Source organism: Carcharodon carcharias, chromosome 2, assembly GCF_017639515.1.
Source record: "Carcharodon carcharias isolate sCarCar2 chromosome 2, sCarCar2.pri, whole genome shotgun sequence".
Lineage (NCBI taxonomy): Eukaryota > Metazoa > Chordata > Chondrichthyes > Lamniformes > Lamnidae > Carcharodon > Carcharodon carcharias.
Window position 1 is genome coordinate 94649316 of NC_054468.1, and position 20811 is coordinate 94670126.

The 20811-nt window shown below is 47.7% G+C and overlaps 2 protein-coding genes across 7 annotated transcripts in view; one reads left to right on the forward strand and one right to left on the reverse strand.

Moving 5' to 3' along the window:
* LOC121275299 (peroxynitrite isomerase THAP4-like) overlaps positions 1 to 17270 on the reverse strand; it is a 76115-nt gene extending 58845 nt beyond the window's left edge. For 2 of the 5 annotated variants that reach the window (XR_005942380.1, XR_005942379.1), the window contains exons 1-2: positions 16817 to 17270; positions 9540 to 10324 (exon numbers count right to left, since the gene is read on the reverse strand). Coding sequence is in view for 3 of the 5 variants with exons in the window: in XM_041182747.1 (XP_041038681.1) it covers positions 9540 to 10324; positions 16817 to 16890 (859 nt within the window). In the remaining 2 variants the exon portion in view is untranslated. The remainder of the gene's footprint in view (positions 1 to 9539; positions 10325 to 16816) is intronic. The other 3 variants (XM_041182748.1, XM_041182749.1, XM_041182747.1) reach the window with 3 other exon arrangements.
* A 43-nt stretch (positions 17271 to 17313) lies between these two features.
* atg4b (autophagy related 4B, cysteine peptidase) overlaps positions 17314 to 20811 on the forward strand; it is a 73007-nt gene continuing 69509 nt past the window's right edge. For both annotated transcript variants that reach the window (XM_041182753.1, XM_041182755.1), the window contains exon 1: positions 17314 to 17440. In XM_041182753.1, coding sequence (XP_041038687.1) covers positions 17431 to 17440 — 10 coding nt within the window. In that variant the 5' untranslated portion in view covers positions 17314 to 17430. The remainder of the gene's footprint in view (positions 17441 to 20811) is intronic.

Here is a 20811-nt window from a genome sequence, read left to right on the forward strand (position 1 = left end):
GGGGATTCTATAATAAGGGGAATTGACAGCATCCTTTGTAAGCAGGATCGAGAGTCCTGCATGGTATGTTCCCTGCCCGGTGCCAGGGTGAGGGACATCTCTGACCGGCTTGAAAGGATATTGGAGAGGGAGGGGTAGGATCCAGTTGTTGTGGTCCACGTCGGGACAAGTAACATAGGTAAGACTAGGAAAGACGGGATTATCAGGAACCAGGAACTAAATTAAAGAACAGGTTCTTAAGAGTTATAATCTTCAGATTACTACCCGAGCCACGTGCAAATTGGCATAGGGACGCGAGAATAAGGGAAGTAAACACGTGGCTAAAGGAGTGGTGCAGGAAAGAGGGGTTCCATTTCGTGGGGCACCGGCATCAGTATTGGAACAGGAGGGATCTGTACCGTTGGGACGGTCTCCACCTGAACCGATCTGGGACCAATGTTCTAGCGAAAAGGGTAAATAGGGTGGTCAACAGGACTTTAAACTAGAAAGTGGGGAGGGAGGGAAGGGTAAAACTCCAAGAAGTACGACTAATGGGAAACAAAGCAGCAGGTTGGCGTGTGGGGGGGTGGATTCAACTTCATGGATAATGATGAAAAAACTGAAAAGAAAGGAGAGCCCAGGAGAGGCTATTAAAGTCTTCAGAACACAAAATAGGACAGTGTTTGGAAAGGGCTAGGAATCTAACTTCAAGCACATCAGATAAAGGGACGACAATGAGAAAGGGGACGGGAAATACAGGAGTGAAGGTGTTGTATCTGAATGCACGCAGTATACAAAATAAGGTAAATGAGCTTGTGGCGCAGATTGAAATTGGCAGGTATGATGTGGTGGGCATCACAGAGACATGGCTGCAAGGGGATCAGGACTGGGAGCTAAATATACAAGGATATACATTCCAAAGAAAAGATAGGCAGGTTGGCAGAGGAGTTGGGGTTGCTTTGTTAGTAAGAAATGAAATTAAATCGATAGCAATAAACGATGTAGGGTCAGATGATGTAGATTCTGTGTGGGTAGAGTTGAGGAACCGCAAAGGTAAAAAAACCATAATGGGAGTTATGTACAGGCCTCCATACAGTAGTCAGGATGTGGGACACAAGATACACCAGGAGATAGAAAAGGCGTGTAAGAAAGGCAAGGTTACAGTGATCATGGAGGATTTCAATATGCAGGTAGACTGGGAAAATCAGGTTGGTAGTGGATCCCAAGAAAAGGAATTTGTGGAATGTCTACGAGAAGGCTTTTTGGAGCAGCTTGTGGTGGAGCCCACTAGGGAACAGGCAATTCTCAATTTAGTGATGTGTAATGAGGCAGATTTGATATGGGAGCTTAAGGTGAAGGAACCCTTAGGAGTAAGTGACCAATATGTGATAGAATTTACCCTGCAATTTGAGAGGAAAAAGCTGGAATCAGATGTAGCGGTATTACAGTTGAATAAAGGCAACTACAGAGGCATGAGGGAGGAGCTGGCCAGAATTGACTGGGAGATGAGCCTAGCAGGAAAGACAGTGGAACAGCAATGGCAGGAGTTTCTGGGAGTAATTTGGGAGACACAGCAAAACTTCATCCCTAGGAAGAAGAAGCATACTAAAGGAAGGACGAGGCAACCATGGCTGACAAGGGAAGTCAGGGACAGCATAAAAGCTAAAGAGAAAGCATACAATGTGGCGAAGAGCAGTGGGAAACCAGGGGATTGGGAAGCCTACAAAGACCAACAGAGGACAACTACAAAAGAAATAAGGAGGGAGAAGATTAAATATGAGGGTAAACTAGCCAATAATATAAAAAAAATTGCAAGAGTTTTTTTTTTAGATATATAAAGGGTAAGAGAGAGGCAAAAGTGGACATTGGGCCGCTGGAAAATGACGCTGGAGAAGTAGTAGTGGGGAACAAAGAAATGGCAGTAGAACTGAATAGGTACTTTGCGTCAGTCTTCACGGTGGAAGACACGAGTAACATCCCCAAAGTACAAGAGAGTTGGGGGGCAGAGGTGAGTATGGTGGCCATTACCAAGGAGAAGGTGCTAGGAAAACTGAAAGGTCTGAAGATGGATAAATCACCTAGACCAAATGGACTACACCCCAGAGTTCTGAAGGAGATAGCTGAAGAGATAGTGGAGGCGTTAGTGGTGATCTTTCAGGAATCACTCGAGTCAGAGAAAATCACTAAGGTAACCCCCCTGTTTAAGAAGGGAGTGAGGCAAAAGACAGGAAATTACAGGCTGATTAGCCTGACCTCGGTCATTGGTAAGATTTTAGAGTCCATTATTAAGGATGAGATTTCAGAATACTTGGAAGTGCATGGTAAAATAGGGCAAAGTCAGCATGGTTTCATCAAGGGGAGGTCATGCCTGACAAATCTGTTTGAATTCTTTGAGGAGGTAACGAGTAGGTTAGACAAAGGAGAGCCAATGGATGTTATCTACTTGGACTTCCAGAAGGCCTTTGACAAGGTGCCGCACAGGAGGCTGCTCAGTAAGATAGGAGCCCATGGTGTTAGAGGCAAGGTACTAGCATGGATAGAAGATTGGCTGCCTGGCAGGAAGCAGAAAGTGGGGATAAGGGGGTCCTTCTCAGGATGGCGGCCGGTGACTAGTAGAGTTCCGCAAGGGTCAGTGTTGGGACCACAACTTTTCACTTTATACATTAATGATCTAGATGAAGGAACTGAGGGCATCCTGGCTAAGTTTGCAGATGATACAAAGATAGGTGGAGGGACAGCTAGTATTGAGGAGGCAGGGAGGCTGCAGAAGGATTTGGACAGATTAGGAGAATGGGCAAAGAAGTGGCAGATGGAATACAACGTGGGGAATTGTGACGTCATGCACTTTGGTAGGAAGAATAGAGGCATAGACTATTTTCTAAATGGGGAGAGAATTCAGAAATCTGGAATGCAAAGGGACTTGGGAGTCCTATTCCAGGATTCTCTTAAGGTTAACTTGCAGGTTGACGCGGTAGTTAGGAAGGCAAATGCAATGTTGGCATTTATTTCGAGAGGACTAGAATATAAAAGCAGGGATGTGCTGTTGAGGCTTTTTAAGGCTCTGGTCAGACCACATTTAGAATATTGTGAGCAATTTTGGGCCCTGTATCTCAGGAAGGATGTTCTAGCCCTGGAGAGGGTCCAGAGGAGGTTCACGAGAATGATCCCAGGAATGAAAGGCTTAATAAATGAGGAACATTTGAGGACTCTGGGTCTATACCCGATGGAGTTTAGAAGGATGAGGGGGGATCTGATTGAAATTTACAGAATGCTGAAAGGCCTGCATAGAGTGGACGTGGGGAAGATGTTTCCATTAGTATGAGAGACTAGGATCCAAGGGCACAGCCTCAGAGTAAAGGGAAGACCTTTTAGAACAGAGATGAGGAGAAACTTCTTTAGCCAGAGAGTGGTGAATCTATGGAATTCATTGCCACAGAGGGCTGTGGAGGCCAGGTCATTGAGTATACTTAAGACCGAGATAGATAGGTTCTTGATTGGTAAGGGGATCAAAGGTTATGGGGAGAAGTCGGGAGAATGGGGTTGAGAAAGTTATCAGCCATGATTGAATGGCGGAGCAGACTTGATGGGCCGAATGGCCTAATTTCTGCTCCTGTCTTATGGTCTTATGGTCATCAGCTGAACAGCAGCAATTGGTTGTGAGCACAATGGGAGGAACCGTAGGGAGGTAATATAATCTGCTGACCACCTTGACACCCAACTCGGTAGCCAAATGCCAAGCTTAGTCACACTAAATTAATCCAGGGCCGCACCAGGAGGACTTAGACAAAGAAATGTGTCCTTCGTGGAGCTGACTGCTCCTCCAGATTCCAGACAGACCAATGCTGGCCAGAGCCATCTCCATTTCTATTGTTAGCCCTGAATTTACCTGACAACTGAAATGAAGGAAATTTTACTGCGTCAAGCTTGGTTTCCTGAGTGAAGAAGAAGAATTCACAGAGTCCAGAAGAGGCCCTTCGGCCCATCAAGTCTGCACCGACACATGAGAAACACCTGACCTACCTAACTAATCCCATTTACCAGCACTCGGCCCATAGCCTTGAATGTTATAATGTGCCAAGTGCTCATCCAGGTACTTTCTAAAGGATGTGAGGTAACCTTCCTCCACCACCCTCCCAGCCAGCGCATTCCAGACTGTCACCACCCTCTATGTAAAAAAGTTTTTCCTCACATCCCCCCTAAACCTCCTGCCCCTCACCTTGAACTTGTGTCCCCACGTGACTTGTTTTTTTGCTCAAATTTACTATATGCCACACACTTTAAAACTGCAATGAAATTTTGCTCTCATTAATGACAAGGCAGACTGAAATACCTGCTGGCTTTCTCAGACCTGTCCTGTTGTATCCAAGCTAATGTTGGCATTGACCAGAAAGAAAAAGAAAGAATTTGCCATTTTTAATAAAGGCCTCATCACACCTGCAAGGTATCCCAAAGCTATTTACAATTACAACAACCAATTATTTTTGGACATCATTAAGAAAGAATGTTTTTAGGTACTGCTGTGAACAGACAATTGACGGACAGCGGGATGGGTTCAGTCAATCTTCTAACTGCCTTTCCATAGACCTTGGAGCTGAAACAGATACTTACTGAAGGTTAGAGTAGCTCAATCAGATGCTGATTCAAAACACACGTGACTATTTTCATAAGGTATGAATCCATACAGTGTGGGGACTTGACTGAAAATTGATGACTTGTTGGTTAATGGGTCCACAGACAATGGAAGTCTTCCTGAAGTGGCCGTGTGAGCAAAGGAGGAATATGAGCATAAAGCATTGTCATGCACAGTAGGCACGAGAACATTACAAATTTTTAAAACTTGTATGCCAGTTTTAAAAAAGGACACTACTGATTTTTAAGATTGCTGCCACAGGTCACTTGACTTTTGGAACTGCAAGTTGGCCATGTTTCTGGAAGCTTCTAAAAGGTGGATTCAACAAACATGCCTAGACCACATCCTTTGTCAGGACTTACCCCAAATAGCAAGGACAATAAGGCTTCAGACTTTCTGTCTCTAGGACTACCAGGAGAATTAACCAAACTGATTATGCACAAAGGAAGTACTAAGGACCCCTATCTATCTCTTGTATGTAGATGGGTTTTGACCAGGGGTGGTGGAAACTCCTGCAATAACAAGAAGAGCCTATCGATTTTTCCTCATCGTTTATCAATGGCCAATCATCAAATGACCAAAACTCTGATTTTTGGAAACCTTTTATTAAAAGCCTTTCTTGCTTCTTGCAACAGACAGCAGAATGCAGGAGTAATATCAGACAGAACACTACTGCTGAAATCATAAACCTTTCCAGGAAAAGGGTATGTTAAGAAATAATGCTTCTGGTTTAAAAATCCAGGAAGGTCTGCAGCTAGTGACTTTGTAAAAACTGAAAACACACAAACAGGGGTTTGGGAGCACACCTCAGCCTTATCTAAATTGAACCACACTGATTGCAGACAGGACGGTCGGAGAATTAGGGGATTTCAGTCTCCCTCCCCGCCCCTGTGTGTAACAGCACAAACTCCCAGCTGTGAGCTAATTCTGGTCCACTGTAAATATCTGGGGGAAAATGGTGGTGGTAGTAGGTTCACCACATTTCTTTGGGGCTAAATTAATGGTTGACTTTTGTGTCAGGAAGTTCTCAGCTTTGGAGTAAATAATTGGTCAAAAGTGAGTTTTTAGATCACAAACTTGTGGGCTTAGATGATTTACCCAACAGCGCTACAAGTTTGGAGGTCCCTGCTCATGCAAACCTATCCAGGTTCAACTCAGGATTGGGATGGGATCATATCAGGTTCCCAACATTACATCATTTCAGGGAGCTTTAACCCCACTGCTCACACCTGAAACCATGTTCCCTTGGCAGTTAAAATTCAGCCCAAATGGTGGGAAAGGGCCATTTCGTTAAACTTACTGCCAGCTAGTTTCACAGCTTGATGTCACCTCAGCCCCCCAACCCACCTGCTTTGTTATTTTTCACGTTATGAGAAATGTTATTAAATAAATTAAAATTCACTGTAAGCTTTATTCTGTTTCTTCATAGATTAAGTGTGTTAAAATAAACTTGCCAGTTGATTTACAATAATTCTGAGTTTGGATGAAAGATCACCAACCTTAAACGCTGCACTGATGCTGCCTGACTTGCTGAGTATTTCCAGCATTTTCTGTTTTGATTTCAGATTTGCAGTATCTGCAGTATTTTGATTTTGTTGGCTTACAAGTTGTCTCATTTCACTAATGCTCATCAGTCTACCTTCTGGAAGATTAGAGAAACCCATGCGGGTTAGGGTGGGAGATTCGGGATGACAGAAGAACATAAGAAATTGGAACTGGAGTTAGTCATTTGGCCCTTTGAGCTCACTCCACCATGTAATAAGACCATGGCTGATATTCCATCTCAGTTACACCTCCCGTATTATTCTCATATTCATAAACTTCCTTTGTATCCAAAAAGCTATCAATCTCTGGTGTGAATAAACTCAACAGCTAAGCATGGACAACTCTATGCAGTGGAGAATTCCAAAGGTCCACTACCCTTTGAGTGAAGAAATTCCTGACATCTCAATCCTAAATGGCTGCCCCATGGTTCAGCTGAGAAGGCAGACTCAGTTTAACATCTCATTCAAAAGGCAGCATCTCCAACAGTGCAGCTATTCCTCAATATTAACACTGGAGTGCCAGTCTTGGTTTTTTGCTCAAGTCTCTGGAGTCAGGTCCTGAACCCATAATTATCTGACTCATAGGCAAGATTACTGCTTACTGAGCCACAGCTGTCACACTCCATCCCAGTCTCTTCTCCTTTCTCTCAGGTGCTCTTTCTATCCATTCCTGTCCTCACTCTCTCTCTGATATTTCTTGTCCATTTCTATCTCTCCTGCTCTGTTATTCTGCCTCCATTTCTATCCCTCCCTCTCTTTATGTTACTCTCCCCTCTGGATGGAGAAGGTGAATAAGAAGCCTCTTTGAAGGGAACTTTACTTTAAAATGGGATAGCCGGTGCTGCAGGCTTCCCAGAATGACCTCACTGTGCAAGGACGATAGCTTGGGGTTTACCCAATTAGCAACCTTGTGAATTTTACAATTTCTGTGAAATACAGGATTGTCCATGAAAATAACTTGGTTAGATTTAGGAGTCTTGGTAATGGTTAAGTTGTTTACTTGCCTTTACTACCACCCAAAGCTAGGTAAGCTATTAACTGTAAAGACTATTTTAATGTGTAGCCTACCTTTAGCAGGGCTGCTATTTAAAATGTGAACAGGCAGGGTATATTGTAGCTGCCTAATGTCATCCACTTGCAGTTGACTCATTTTCCATGAAAAACACACTGACTCTCACATTTCTCACCATTGGTTTGGAAGGATTGGAAGCTCATTGGGGGTGGCAGTGCTAATCAAGCGGACTGCTTTGTCCTAGATGATGCCAAGCTGCTTGAGTGTTGTTGGAGATGCACTCATCCAAGCAAATGGAGAGGATTGCATCACACTCCTGACTTGTGCCTTGTAGATGGTGGACTTAGCGGCGTTAGGAGGCAGGTTACTCCTGGCAGAATTCCCAGCCTCCGACCTGGTCTTGTAGCCACAATATTTATATAGCTGGTTGGCTGAATAATTTTAATATCTTATTACAAATTATGGTACCACGTGTACAGAGTATTGTTGCAGCATTGGACCATATATCATACTTTGTTGTCTATATTATGTGAATGCAGCAATGAAATATCTGTAAATTTTGCTATTAATGCCATGACAGACACTTGAAAAATCATCAACTTCAGTATGCTTTAAGTAGACTCCTAATGATAGCCAACACAGTGGGAGCGTGATAGTGAGAGAGGGGGAAAGAGATTAACAGAGAGATAACAAAAGATAGAAACAGAAAAAGTAACAGATCGTGAGGGATGGAGAAAGTAGCAGAGAGGTACAGAGGAAGTGTCTTTCACAACCTCTGGATGTCCCAAATCACTTTACAACCAATGAAACACATGGAACTGTGATGACTGACCTCCAACAACCACAACCATCTTCTTTTGTGCCAGGTATGACTCCCACCAGTGGCCTGTTTTGCCCTGATTTCCATTAACTTCATTTTTGCTAGGGCTCCTTGATACCACACTCAGTCAAATGCTGCCTTGATGTCAAGGGCAGCCAATCTCACCTCACTTCTCAAGTTCAGCTCTTTTGTCCGTGTTTGGACCAATACTGTAATGAGGTCTGGAGCAAAGTGGCCCTGATGGAACCGAAACTAAGCATCAACGAGCAGGTTATTGTTTTGTAAATGTCACTTGATATCACTGTCAATGACACCTTTCATCACTTTGCTGATGAGCGAGAGTAGACTGATGGGGTGGGTAATTGGCCTGGTTGGATTTGTGCTACTTTTTGTGGACAGAATATATCTGGGCAATTTTCCGCATTGTCAGGTAGATGCCAGTATTGTAGTTGTACTGGGGCAGCTTGGCTAGGGCCGCAGATAATTCTGGAGCATAGGTCCTCAGTATTACTGCTGTAAGGGCCCATAGCCTTTGCAGTGTATGGAGTTTTCAGCCATCTCTTGGTATCACATGGAGCGATTCGAATTGGCTGAAGACTGGCATCTGTGAAGCTGGGTACCTCAGGAGGAGGCCAGGACAGCACTTCTGGCTGAAGATCTGCAGGGCATCCCAAACAATATTTAGAATCATAAAATTTTGAAGGAGGAGTCACCGTTAAGTGAGCGTGCTTTTAGGAACTGATATGAACGGACAATTGGGACAGACACCCCTTTATTTTCTGATCTTTACTTTCGACAGCCCCTTGAACCTTGCAATGCCATAGCAGCTCACTGGATGGCATCCACTATCATAAACCCACTGGTTAGCTCATTGCTCAACATGATGTGTGGAACACAGGAGTCCCTCAGGAGACTCTTTCAGTCACATTTCTATGTAAAAGGACCTCTTATTTCTTCTTCAGAAATGGCTGGAACGGACAATGATCTTGTCCTTTACAACGTCATACAACACATCACTGGCAAAGAGATTGATTAAATAATCATATATCACTCCTTTTTCAAGCGAGGTGGGTTCAGTTGGTTTTTAATCTTGGAGCTGGAGTAGATAATTACTGAACGTTACAATAGCTCAATTAGATGCTGATTCAAAACACATGCCACTATTTTCATAAGGTATGAATCTAGATAGTGAGTGTGGGGACTTGACTGAAAATTAGTGGCTTTTTGGTTAGTGGGTCCACAGGTAATAGAAGTGTTCCTGCAGTGGTCACTTTTCACATGTGAGCAGAGAGAGAGTATATGGGCATAAAGCACAAACTTCTAGCTGTAAGCTAATTCTGGTCTACTGTAAATATCTGGAGGAAAATGGAGTTGGTAGTAGGTTCACCACATTTCTTTGGAGCTAAATCAAAGATTGAATTTTGTGTCAGGAAGTTCTCAGCTTTGGAGTAAATAGTTTCTCAAAAGTGAACTATTAGGTCTCACAAATACAAAATTTTGGGTTTAGACATCAGCTCATTGGAAATGATGAAAAAAACAAAGGCTTTCACTAACCATTATCCTGAGGCAAAAAGCACCTTATGAGTGTGGAATTGGTTTCCTGAAGTTTACAGATCAACCCCTCTAGTCGTTTTACTCGTTTCACAACCCGACTGCTTTGCTGTCTCAGGTGTTTGAGTTTGGTGTTCTTTTTCATGACTTGATCTTGATCTTTGAGGAACATACTGTGTGGTGGAGATAAGCAATATGAGTGCAATGAATTGATTAGTTTACATGCACCAGAGGCAGATGGGGTAGCATCATCGGGAAGTGGAACAGTGCCATCAATTAGCAGTCTTTCAGTAACAGGGGCCTGGCTGCCATCAGACTTCAGAGTGCACTGCTGTTCAGCAACTGTACACACAACTGGTTCACCTGCCACTGACGAAGATTGGAAAGTGGCACAACTTTCACCCAACACAGAAACTCTCTCAAGCACATGTTCACTGTCCACAGTTACAAAATTGGGTTTCAGGAGCTCAGTTGTTTCATCATCCAGTACTTCAGAGGCCAAGAAACCACTGGAAGTCCTTTCCTGATTGACTGGAGCCAGCTGTATTTTGGCTGCACCCCGGCAATAAATGCGTCCACCGTCCGCTTTCTTCTGGTTTTCTGAGAAGTGGAAGATGGAAGGAACAGCATTGAATTTGAGTCGATGATGCTGGTCCGCCTGACGCTTCTGAAAGCTGTCCTTGGTGAAGTGAGTGCTGCACAAGAAGGAAAACTTGGTTGGTCTCCAGTCAGTCCGCCCAACAGCAGCAATCCATTTTGCCAAACGTTTGGCATCTTTCATAGGGAATCTGGCAGAGAAAACAGAACAACACTGAAAACAGGAGCCGTACTCTTTAATGGCCCCTTTCAACTGCAGCTTTCATTTTATAGAAAAAAAGTAATACAATTATTCTTCCAATACCTAGAATATTTCCTTTAATTAAAATTGACAAGTAGTCCAGAACAAGGGGGCGTAACCTTAAAGTTAGACCTGGGCATTTGAGGTGATGTCAGGTAATTATTTCACTCAAGGGTTAGTGGAAATCTCTCCCAAAGAACTGTTGAAGGGTATAGTTGGGAGGTTGTGGGCAACTAAAAATATCAAAGCTGGGATTGATAGGTAAAGGTATTAAGTGTTACTGAACTAAGGCATGGAGCAAATATCTAATAAACAGACTGGAGGGGTTGAATGGCCTCCGCTGTTCCTATGTTTTCAAAAGGTCAAAACGGTGGCATTGGGCAATGTGGTGAGTTTAAAGCATATCCGTTCACTTCCTGGAGCAGTGTTTAAATCCAGTCTAGACTGATGAGAGGAATGTATCAGTAACAGTTACACAAGTCCCAAGTCAGATGGCAAAGTTTGTGGTGCCTGGACCCAGAGAACAAAATTGCCCATAATTCAGCACTAAAATGAAAGGTCTCTTCTTAAGAAGCCACAAGGGTAGCTGGTGTTGATAATAAATATCAGGGCCACAGTAGAGTTAAAGCACATTATATCAGCAGACTAGACACAGCTGTACTTTGCATCAACAGCTATTATAATCCCAGTGTCTTTGATCAGAACAAAAATAATTACAAGCAGCCCACAGGAAAATACTGTGTAGAGAAAAACTTGTGCAGGACTTTCAACTTTGAAGACATAAAGCAGGAGGTAACAGATCAAGGGACTGATTTGTCCATCCCTTTGCCTCTACATCCATTTATTAATGCTTTCACTTAAGTTCAAAGTTCCGCCCATTATTTCACAACTAGTTTTATCTTTCAAGTGTTCCTGGATAGATGGACTGAAGTGGATATGTAGCAGAACCAACCACTTAGATCCGGACTGCTTCTGGACTGAGCAGTCACGAAAATAGTTCTTGTTCAAGTCCTCCATTATGGCAAAGAGCAATGCACTCAGTGGATATCCTCAAACTCAACCTTTGAGGTTGCAAGAGCATCCATTATTCCCTGCCTCAATGTTATTCCTCGCTTAGCCATCAGGTTTACTTTATCAGACAGTTGGACAAAATGCTCTTTCAAACAGTGTTGAACTCCTGTTTGAATATGTGACATAGGAATAAAGGATGGAGTAGCAGTAGGTTATTTGGCTCTTCAAGCCTGCTCTGCCATTCAATGAAATCATGGCTGATCTGGTTGTGGTCTCAACTCCACTTTTCCCTTTGCGCCCCAAAACTCTTGACTCACTTATCTATGAAAAATTTGCCCAACTCTGCCTTGACAGTTGCAGGTTTTCATTATTCAGGCGTGCGTAGAAAGTTTAAATAAAATAATGTTAATACTTGCATTTATACAGCACCTTATCACAAAATATCTCAAAACACTAGTGATAATATGAATTTCTCAACTTTTAAGTAATTTAAGTTGGACTCTGTTGTAACGGGATACAGAGATTCGAATGTCACTCATTAACAAAAATATTTATGGCTGACAGAGATTGGAAAGTAAAATTAAGTGACTACTCAAATGAAGTTAAAATTATATCCTTATAAAAAAGGCATGTTACTTTACTACACCTGGTACACTTACAAGTTTGGTTCAAATGGAACTAGACCAACACTCCAGGCAGACCAAGTGGGTTAGAAGTCTTTGTTATAACCTGGGTTCAAATTCAGCTCCAACAAACAGTGGACAAATGTCTCCCCCTTTTACCGCACTCTGACATTTGGCATCTAGCTTCTAATAGGCATTGACCCATAAGAGGAAACTGCCCATAATTCACAAATCGTTAATCTCACCCAAAGAGGCTTCAAGGATGATGGTTGTAGAAATTATAAATATCACACTGGCGTAGCAAGAGCTGTGCTTGGAAAGTTGATGTTAAAGTAATACTCTAGGATAAAATCCACAATAGATTGACCTATTTCATGTCATGTACAAATTACCATTACTTAATTACTGTAATTAATGCCACCACATTGTTTTTTGCTTCACTTATCAGGGTTGTTCTCTGCTGTTATTCCCAAGGCTTTTGTGGTAAAAATGAGCTCTGGGACAAACAGATTGTTATCCTTTAATTAATTACAACCCTAAGATGAGTTTGCCCAGATCAACTAGTAATGGCTTCCCAAGTTCAGGTGACACGCTTTTGTCTGTACATGTGAATTACCACAATTAGGCTAATTGTTATAGTTGCTGAATTGTTGCTCTGAAGCAATTTAACATAAAGACCATAGAAAGAGGCCATTCAGCCAAAAAGAAAAGTAAAAAGAGAATCCATCCACTCATTCTTAATCCACTTTCCAGTGCCAGATCCATAGCAGGTAATAGCAGTAGTGAATTTCAGATGCCCATCACTCTCTGGGTGAAAAAGATTTTCCCCATGTCCCCTCTAATCCTTTTACCAATCACCTTAAATCTATGTCCCTTGGTAATTGACCCCACAGCTAGGGGAAACAAGTCTTTCCTGTCTACTCTGTCTAGGCCCCTCAAAATTCTGTATACACAATTAGGTCACCCCTCAGCCTCCTCATTCTAAGGAAAACAACCCTAGCCTATCCAATCTTTTCTCATAGCTGCAATTTTCAAGCCCTGGCAACATTCTTGTAAATCTCTTCTGTACTCTCTCCAGAGCAATTACATCCTTCCTGTAAAGTGATGACCGGAACTCGGAATTCATAGAATCACAGAATTGTTATGGTGCAGGAGGGGGCCATTCAGCCCAAATAAAGTAGTGCAATGTTCACCTGGTACTTGCCCTGGGATCCTACAGAATTACCTTCTACAGTGAGTAATGCTTTGTATAAATCGTGTGGTGGAAAAAGTTGACCATTAATTTCGGACCACAACTACACCTTCCATTCTCTTTTTGCCAAGAAATGCTGGTAATGCAAGAATAGGTGTTTTGACACTTATAGAGAAGCAGGGGCAGGTTGATGCTTGGGGTGGGGACACTCTCAGAACCCAATATTGGTGAGGTGGTCTGCATCCTTGATGTCTACCTGCATTTCTGGGGGAGGGGAGAAAGAGGGGAATTGGATGGGGACCAGGATCTCCTGCCAAGCTGGAAGCAACAGCAACAAGGCAGTGAAAGGCACGACGGCAAGAGAGAGGTGGCTATAAAAGGGATGAGCAAAACCTGGGGACCTTACTGTGAGTAAATAATGAAAGGTTGTCTCCATTTCTGGGAAACAAGGGGATGAAGACAGAGGATTCTCGCTATGCTTAGTATCACAACCTCCAATACATGGAAGTGATGCAGGAGGGCCAAGGACAGGCCAGCAGAAGCTCACAGTCCTAGTACTCCATGTTCCATGGAAATGGAAGCAAAACAAACTTTCCCTATCAGATCCTCAGTGACCCCTTTAAAAACTACTGTAGAATAACTAATAGGAGTTAGTCTCTCCTGCCTTCCACTCTATCACAGACTCTCCATTTTGTCTTTACCCTTTCACACTTAAACTCTGTTAGATCGCTAGCTTTTTCCAGTTGTGGTGATAGGTGTTGGTTTGCAATGAATAACTTGCATTCACATAACATCTTTAATGGTCAAAACATCCAAAAGCATTTCATGGGGCGAGGGGTCGAGCAGTGAGGTACACTGAAGGGGAAATGGAAAATGAGTTAGAGGGGGAGATCAAAGAGATAGAAATAGGTTTTAAAGTTGGTATTGGGGAGGAGTGGTGGGAGCAGGGGTATGAGGCATGAGGACTCCAGATTGATGCAGTCACTACTCCCTATAGTTCTATTCCTGCAGCTGGGAAGGAGGTGGGGTTAGGTGGAATTAAGTCTGTGCACTAGGAGGGAGAAATCAAAAGGTGCAAGGCTGATATCTGCTGCTTCCACTCCAACCCCCTTGCTTAACGCAGCCCATTAAACTGACAATGCTTATGTTTTTTAAACTTATACATTTAGAACACTAAGTCAGAAATCCACCAGTTTGCTAATAGGTGCTTGTGTAAGCACAGCATATACCATGTAGCTGAGTGTTTTAAACCTAATTATGCTCTAACAGTGTGTATTACCCTTATCATGCTCTGTCTAACCATGTGTTTAAAACAAGAGCTAATAACTAACAGAGTAAACCTTCAATTAGGGTGACAAAATCAGGTTAAAGATAGCATGTAAAGAAAATGTGATTATGGCTGGAAAATGGGATTATGGCTTGTGCAAATCATGTGATGGTTGTATGGGGCTGAAACTGGGAACAGAGATTGAAAGGAATGGTCAAACTTGGGAGACAAACAGATCGAAGATAAAGGAACCAGATGTGTTGTGTCACACATGAATCAGGTTTCTCTCTGAGCACAGCAGCCAGTAATAACAATAAAAGGGGAGGTGGGCGGACGAGTCCAGTGAAACCAACCAGCTGTGGTAGGGATGCCTACACACGCTTCCCCACCATAGGCCAGAAGCCAGTCAGGGAGAACTGGTCACATGAACACGAAGACGAAATTGACAAGGTAAAAAAACCTGCAGCGCACGAGTGATAGGCTGGCTAGATTGGAAGGGGTCTGATCCACCACTTGGAGACGGAGACAACAGACTCAGATAAGGCTCCTGACAACCAGAACCAGTAACCTTTGTAAGTATAAGAATTTATCGCTGAATCAATAAAGATTCAGTGCAATTCTACTCAAACATGTCTACTGTGGTTGAGCGGGATTTGACTTTGGGCCTTTGATATCAGGAGTAAACATATGAACCTGGAAGGGTTCTGTCATAAAGGAAGGACAGCCTACAGAATTGGACAACCCATTAAATTGACAATGCTTATGTTTTTTTAAACTTTTACATTTAGAACACCAAGTCGGAAATCCGCCAGTTTGCTAATAGGTGTTTGTGGAACGAGAAATTGCGTATTGGTTAAGAACTCCAGTCACTCAACTCATCTGCTTTGAAAATATCTTTGTTAATTATTTAGATGAATATGTTGGGATTTTTAGTATAAAGCTTTCCCTCTCACTTCCACCCATTCAAAGGGGGTATGAAAATTGATTTTACTAAAATACCCATCTCTTAGCAAATACTTATAGTTGTATGATTCTGTTCCCCCTAAGGAGAAAAGTACATCTCTGAGGGGTATTCAATCGATGCTGATGTTATCAGTCTGAGGCTTCTCAGTCAACAACCAGGGTGTTATAGGTGCAAATTATGGTTCCTTACTGCCCTGCTTCCCATGGCTGGTGTTGACAGAAATGAAATGGTGGGTCTGAGCTTGAGATTCTTCATATGATGCAATTGGGATGGAGGGACAATTCATAAAGGAAGCGATTTCTTGTAGACTTCCTTTCCAACAACCTTGTGTAAAACATCTGAGTGGAAGGAGAGGAGCAGGGAAGTATAATACAGGATTGAGGGATGAGAGTGATTTATCAAACAAGTTGGCTCAAACGAACAGAACAGATTATTAAAATTTCTTTTATCTCAACTTTTATGGCATTTTCTTCAGAATTTACATTGAAGACTATATATATATTTTATTATATATATATATATATATATATATAGAGCACAATATATCCATGTGTGTTCCACATAGAGACTGAGAAAGGAGTGCGGAGGAGGGGAGGGGAAAGAAAGAAAAAGAGGGGTAGCCTCAAAATAAGGGTTGGGGGTGGTGGAGAGTGAGGAGCAGACTGGGCAAGGGCCCAGGGAGTTCAGAGAAAGGGAAGGGGACTGCTTAATGGAACAGATGAGGTATGAGGGGGTGGGCAGAAGGGGACTCGCTGTGAGTGGATTGGGGCCCAAGCGAGGTTATGGGGGGAGGGGGTGTGGAGAAATAAATTGGGGGTGGACATGGGGATTTTCCACAGGGCATAGAAGCAAACAAAAATACTCAATTGCACAGGACCCAGGCTGTATGAAGGTAAATTCAATAACTTTTGTAAATCGACCCTCAAGGCATGCCTTCAATCAGAATCAGCCCACTCTGACAGGTCTGGCAGCAGCACTGCCTCCCCTATCCTACCAGTCCCATTCTGATGCCAAAGTGTCTCAATTTGTTATTTATTTAATTTATTATATAGTGTGCAAAAACTCTTCTTGGGATTTCTTAGTAGCTTGATTTGAAGATTCTCAAACATGTTGATGGGTTTCCATGTTTGTTGAACTCAACTCAAAAGTACAATGAACAAGAATCATACAGGCTCGAAACGTTAGCTCTGTTTCTCTCTCCACAGTTGCTGCCAGACCTGCTGAGTTTTTCCAGCATTTTCTGTTTTTATTTCAAAAGTACAATGCCTTTTGGAAATCTGAAACTAATTTACAAGAAAATAATTTGGCATAGGGTACATCTTTTGAAGTGGAATGAATTGAACACTGCAGAGACAAACACTCCTGATCTTGCATCATACACCCACCTGTGGAATGAGATTGATTTAGCTACTTTACCCTGCCTGTTGGCACAGGAATGAGCTGAACAAGATATCACCATTTTAAAGATAGATCTCTGTCAGCGTAGTGATCAAACACGTGCCCCAGTTAAGGGGCAACAACAAGGATCAAGCATCCGTACAACAACATGGCATCGCAGTCACCCTTCCACTCTGAACGGTTCAACGCTACCCTGAGGGGGTCGACATGACGTACAACAACATGGCGCTTGCAACCACACGTCCACCGGGCACGGATCTGAAATAAATACGAAACCACACGCTGCAAGTTACGGCTTATAGACGAATGTACGAAAACCAGGCGACACCGCTTATGTATCGCAAAACATTTCGATCAAGCGACAAGAACAACTTGTTTCCGTATAACAAGATGGCGGTGCCAGAACTTCCGGTGACCAAGCGCCTTCCGATGGTGGAAGAGGGCGGTAAATCAGCTACCGTGCTACAGCTTCTGCGCATGACCACGCCTACGTGGGGCCGGGTTGGGGCGACAACTGCGATGCTGCCTTCTGATTGGCCAGTGGGAGCTGTCAATCCGCGTTGCCGGGTGGATCCCAGTGTGTGATAGCGGATTGTGCACAATGGATGCAGGTAGGCCCGCGCCTGAGCGCTCACAATCCTAATTTATGGGCCGGTGTCCACTCAGCTCGCTCTCTCCGCGGGCTGGACTGAGTATTCTGAGTCCAGGTCCTGCTATCCCGGGCTCCGACTTAACTCTCTCTTCATATCCCAACTGGCGCCCTGTCAGCGGCTCTGCCATGTCAGCTGATGCCGCAGGAGGGTCGGCGCACTTTAGGAGATGAAGAGCAGACATATCCGCAAACTGGGCTGGGGGGGACCTGGCCACCCCATCCCTGTCTGTCTGTCTGTCTCGTCACCACCTCCCCCGTCTCTCTCTTCACCCCCCCCTCCCCCGTCTCTCTCTTCACCCCCCCCTCCCCCGTCTCTCTCTTCACCCCCCCCTCCCCCGTCTCTCTCTTCACCCCCCCCCTCCCCCGTCTCTCTCTTCCCCCCCCTCCCCCGTCTTCTCTTCCCCCCCCTCCCCCGTCTCTCTCTTCCCCCCCCTCCCCCGTCTTTCTCTTCCCCCCCCCTCCCCCGTCTCTCTCTTCCCCCCCCTCCCCCGTCTCTCTCTTCCCCCCCAGCCCCGTCTCTCTCTTCCCCCCCCCTCCCCCGTCTTCTCTTCCCCCCCCTCCCCCGTCTCTCTCTTCCCCCCTGCCCCGTCTCTCTCTTCCCCCCCCCTCCCCCGTCTCTCTCTTCCCCCCCCCTCCCCCGTCTCTCTCTTCCCCCCCCCTCCCCCGTCTCTCTCTTCCCCCCCCCCTCCCCCGTCTCTCTCTTCCCCCCACCTCCCCCGTCTCTCTCTTCCCCCCCTCCCCCGTCTCTCTCTTCCCCCCCCTCCCCCGTCTCTCTCTTCCCCCCCCCTCCCCCGTCTCTCTCTTCCCCCCCTCCCCCGTCTCTCTCTTCCCCCCCTCCCCCGTCTCTCTCTTCCCCCCTCCCCCGTCTCTCTCTTCCCCCCCCTCCCCCGTCTCTCTCTCCCCCCCCCCTCCCCCGTCTCTCTCTCCCCCCCCCTCCCCCGTCTCTCTCTCCCCCCCCCCTCCCCCGTCTCTCTCTTCCCCCCCTCCCCCGTCTCTCTCTTCCCCCCTCCCCCGTCTCTCTCTTCCCCCCCTCCCCCGTCTCTCTCTTCCCCCCCCTCCCCCGTCTCTCTCTTCCCCCCCCTCCCCCGTCTCTCTCTTCCCCCCCCTCCCCCGTCTCTCTCTTCCCCCCCCTCCCCCGTCTCTCTCTTCCCCCCCCTCCCCCGTCTCTCTCTTCCCCCCCCTCCCCCGTCTCTCTCTTCCCCCCCTCCCCCGTCTCTCTCTTCCCCCCCTCCCCGTCTCTCTCTTCCCCCCCCTCCCCCGTCTCTCTCTCCCCCCCCCTCCCCCGTCTCTCTCTCCCCCCCCCCTCCCCGTCTCTCTCTTCCCCCCCCTCCCCCCGTCTCTCTCTTCCCCCCCCTCCCCCGTCTCTCTCTCCCCCCCCTCCCCCCGTCTCTCTCTCCCTCCCCCCTCCCCCGTCTCTCTCTCCCCCCCCTCCCCCGTCTCTCTCTCCCCCCCCTCCCCCCGTCTCTCTCTTCCCCCCCCTCCCCCCCCGTCTTCTCTCTTCCCCCCCTCCCCCCCGTCTCTCTCTTCCCCCCCCTCCCCCCCTCTCTCTCTCTCCCCCCTCTCTCTCCCCCCTCCCCCCGTCTCTCTCTCCCCCCCCTCCCCCCGTCTCTCTCTTCCCCCCCCTCCCCCCGTCTCTCTCTTCCCCCCCCTCCCCCCGTCTCTCTCTTCCCCCCCCTCCCCCGTCTCTCTCTTCCCCCCCTCCCCCGTCTCTCTCTTCCCCCCCCTCCCCCCGTCTCTCTCTTCCCCCCCCTCCCCCGCTCTCTCTTCCCCCCCTCCCCCCGTCTCTCTCTTCCCCCCCTCCCCCGTCTCTCTCTTCCCCCCCTCCCCCGTCTCTCTCTTCCACCCCCTCCCCCTCTCTCTCTTCCCCCCTCCCCCGACTCTCTCTTCCCCCCCCTCCCCCGTCTCTCTCTTCCCCCCCCTCCCCCGTCTCTCTCTTCCCCCCCCCTCCCCCGTCTCTCTCTTCCCCCCAGCCCCGTCTCTCTCTTCCCCCCCAGCCCCCGTCTCTCTTCTTCCCCCCCCTGCCCCGGCTCTCTCTTTCCCCCCCCCCCCTGCCCCGTCTCTCTCTTCCCCCCCCCCCCCCTCCCCCGTCTCTCTCTTCCCCCCCCCTCCCCCCGATCTCTCTCTCGCCCTCCCCCGTCTCTCTCTCGCCCTTCCCCCGTCTCTCTCTCTCTCCCTTCCCCCGTCTCTCTCTCTCTCCCTTCCCCCGTCTCTCTCTCCCCCCTCCCCCGTCGCTCTCTCCCCCCTCCCCCGTCTCTCTCTCCCCCCTCCCCCGTCTCTCTCTCCCCCCTCCCCCGTCTCTCTCTCCCCCCTCCCCCGTCGCTCTCTCCCCCCTCCCCCGTCTCTCTCTCCCCCCTCCCCCCGTCTCTCTCCTCCCCCCTCCCCCGTCTCTCTCTCCCTCCCCCACCCCCGTCTCTCTCTCCCCCCTCCCCCGTCTCTCTCTCCCCCCTCCCCCGTCTCTCTCTCCCCCCTCCCCCGTCTCTCTCTCCCCCCTCCCCCGTCTCTCTCTCCCCCCTCCCCCGTCTCTCTCTCCCTCTCCCTCGTCCCCCCTCCCCCGTCTCTCTCTCCCCCCTCCCCCGTCTCTCTCTCCCCCCTCCCCCCCCCCGTCTCTCTCCCCCCCTCCCCCGTCTCTCTCTCCCCCCTCCCCCGTCTCTCTCTCCTCTCCCCCCTCCCCGTCTCTCTCTCCCCCCTCCCCCGTCTCTCTCTCCCCCCTCCCCCGTCTCTCTCTCCCTCTCTCCCCCCTCCTCTCTCTCCCCCCCCTCCCCCCGTCTCTCTCTCCCCCCTCCCCCGTCTCTCTCTCCCCCCTCCCCCGTCTCTCTCTCCCCCCCTCCCCCCCGTCTCTCTCTCCCCCCCTCCCCCCCGTCTCTCTCTCCCCCCCTCCCCCCCGTCTCTCTCTCCCCCCCTCCCCCCCGTCTCTCTCTCTCCCCCCCTCCCCCCCGTCTCTCTCTCCCCCCCTCCCCCCCGTCTCTCTCTCCCCCCCTCCCCCCCGTCTCTCTCTCCCCCCCTCCCCCCGTCTCTCTCTCCCCCCCTCCCCCCCGTCTCTCTCTCCCCCCCTCCCCCCCGTCTCTCTCTCCCCCCCTCCCCCCCGTCTCTCTCTCCCCCCCTCCCCCCCGTCTCTCTCTCCCCCCCTCCCCCCCGTCTCTCTCTCCCCCCCTCCCCCCCGTCTCTCTCTCCCCCCCCTCCCCCCCGTCTCTCTCTCCCCCCCTCCCCCCCGTCTCTCTCTCCCCCCCTCCCCCCCGTCTCTCTCTCCCCCCCTCCCCCCCGTCTCTCTCTCCCCCCCTCCCCCCCGTCTCTCTCTCCCCCCCCTCCCCCCCGTCTCTCTCTCCCCCCCTC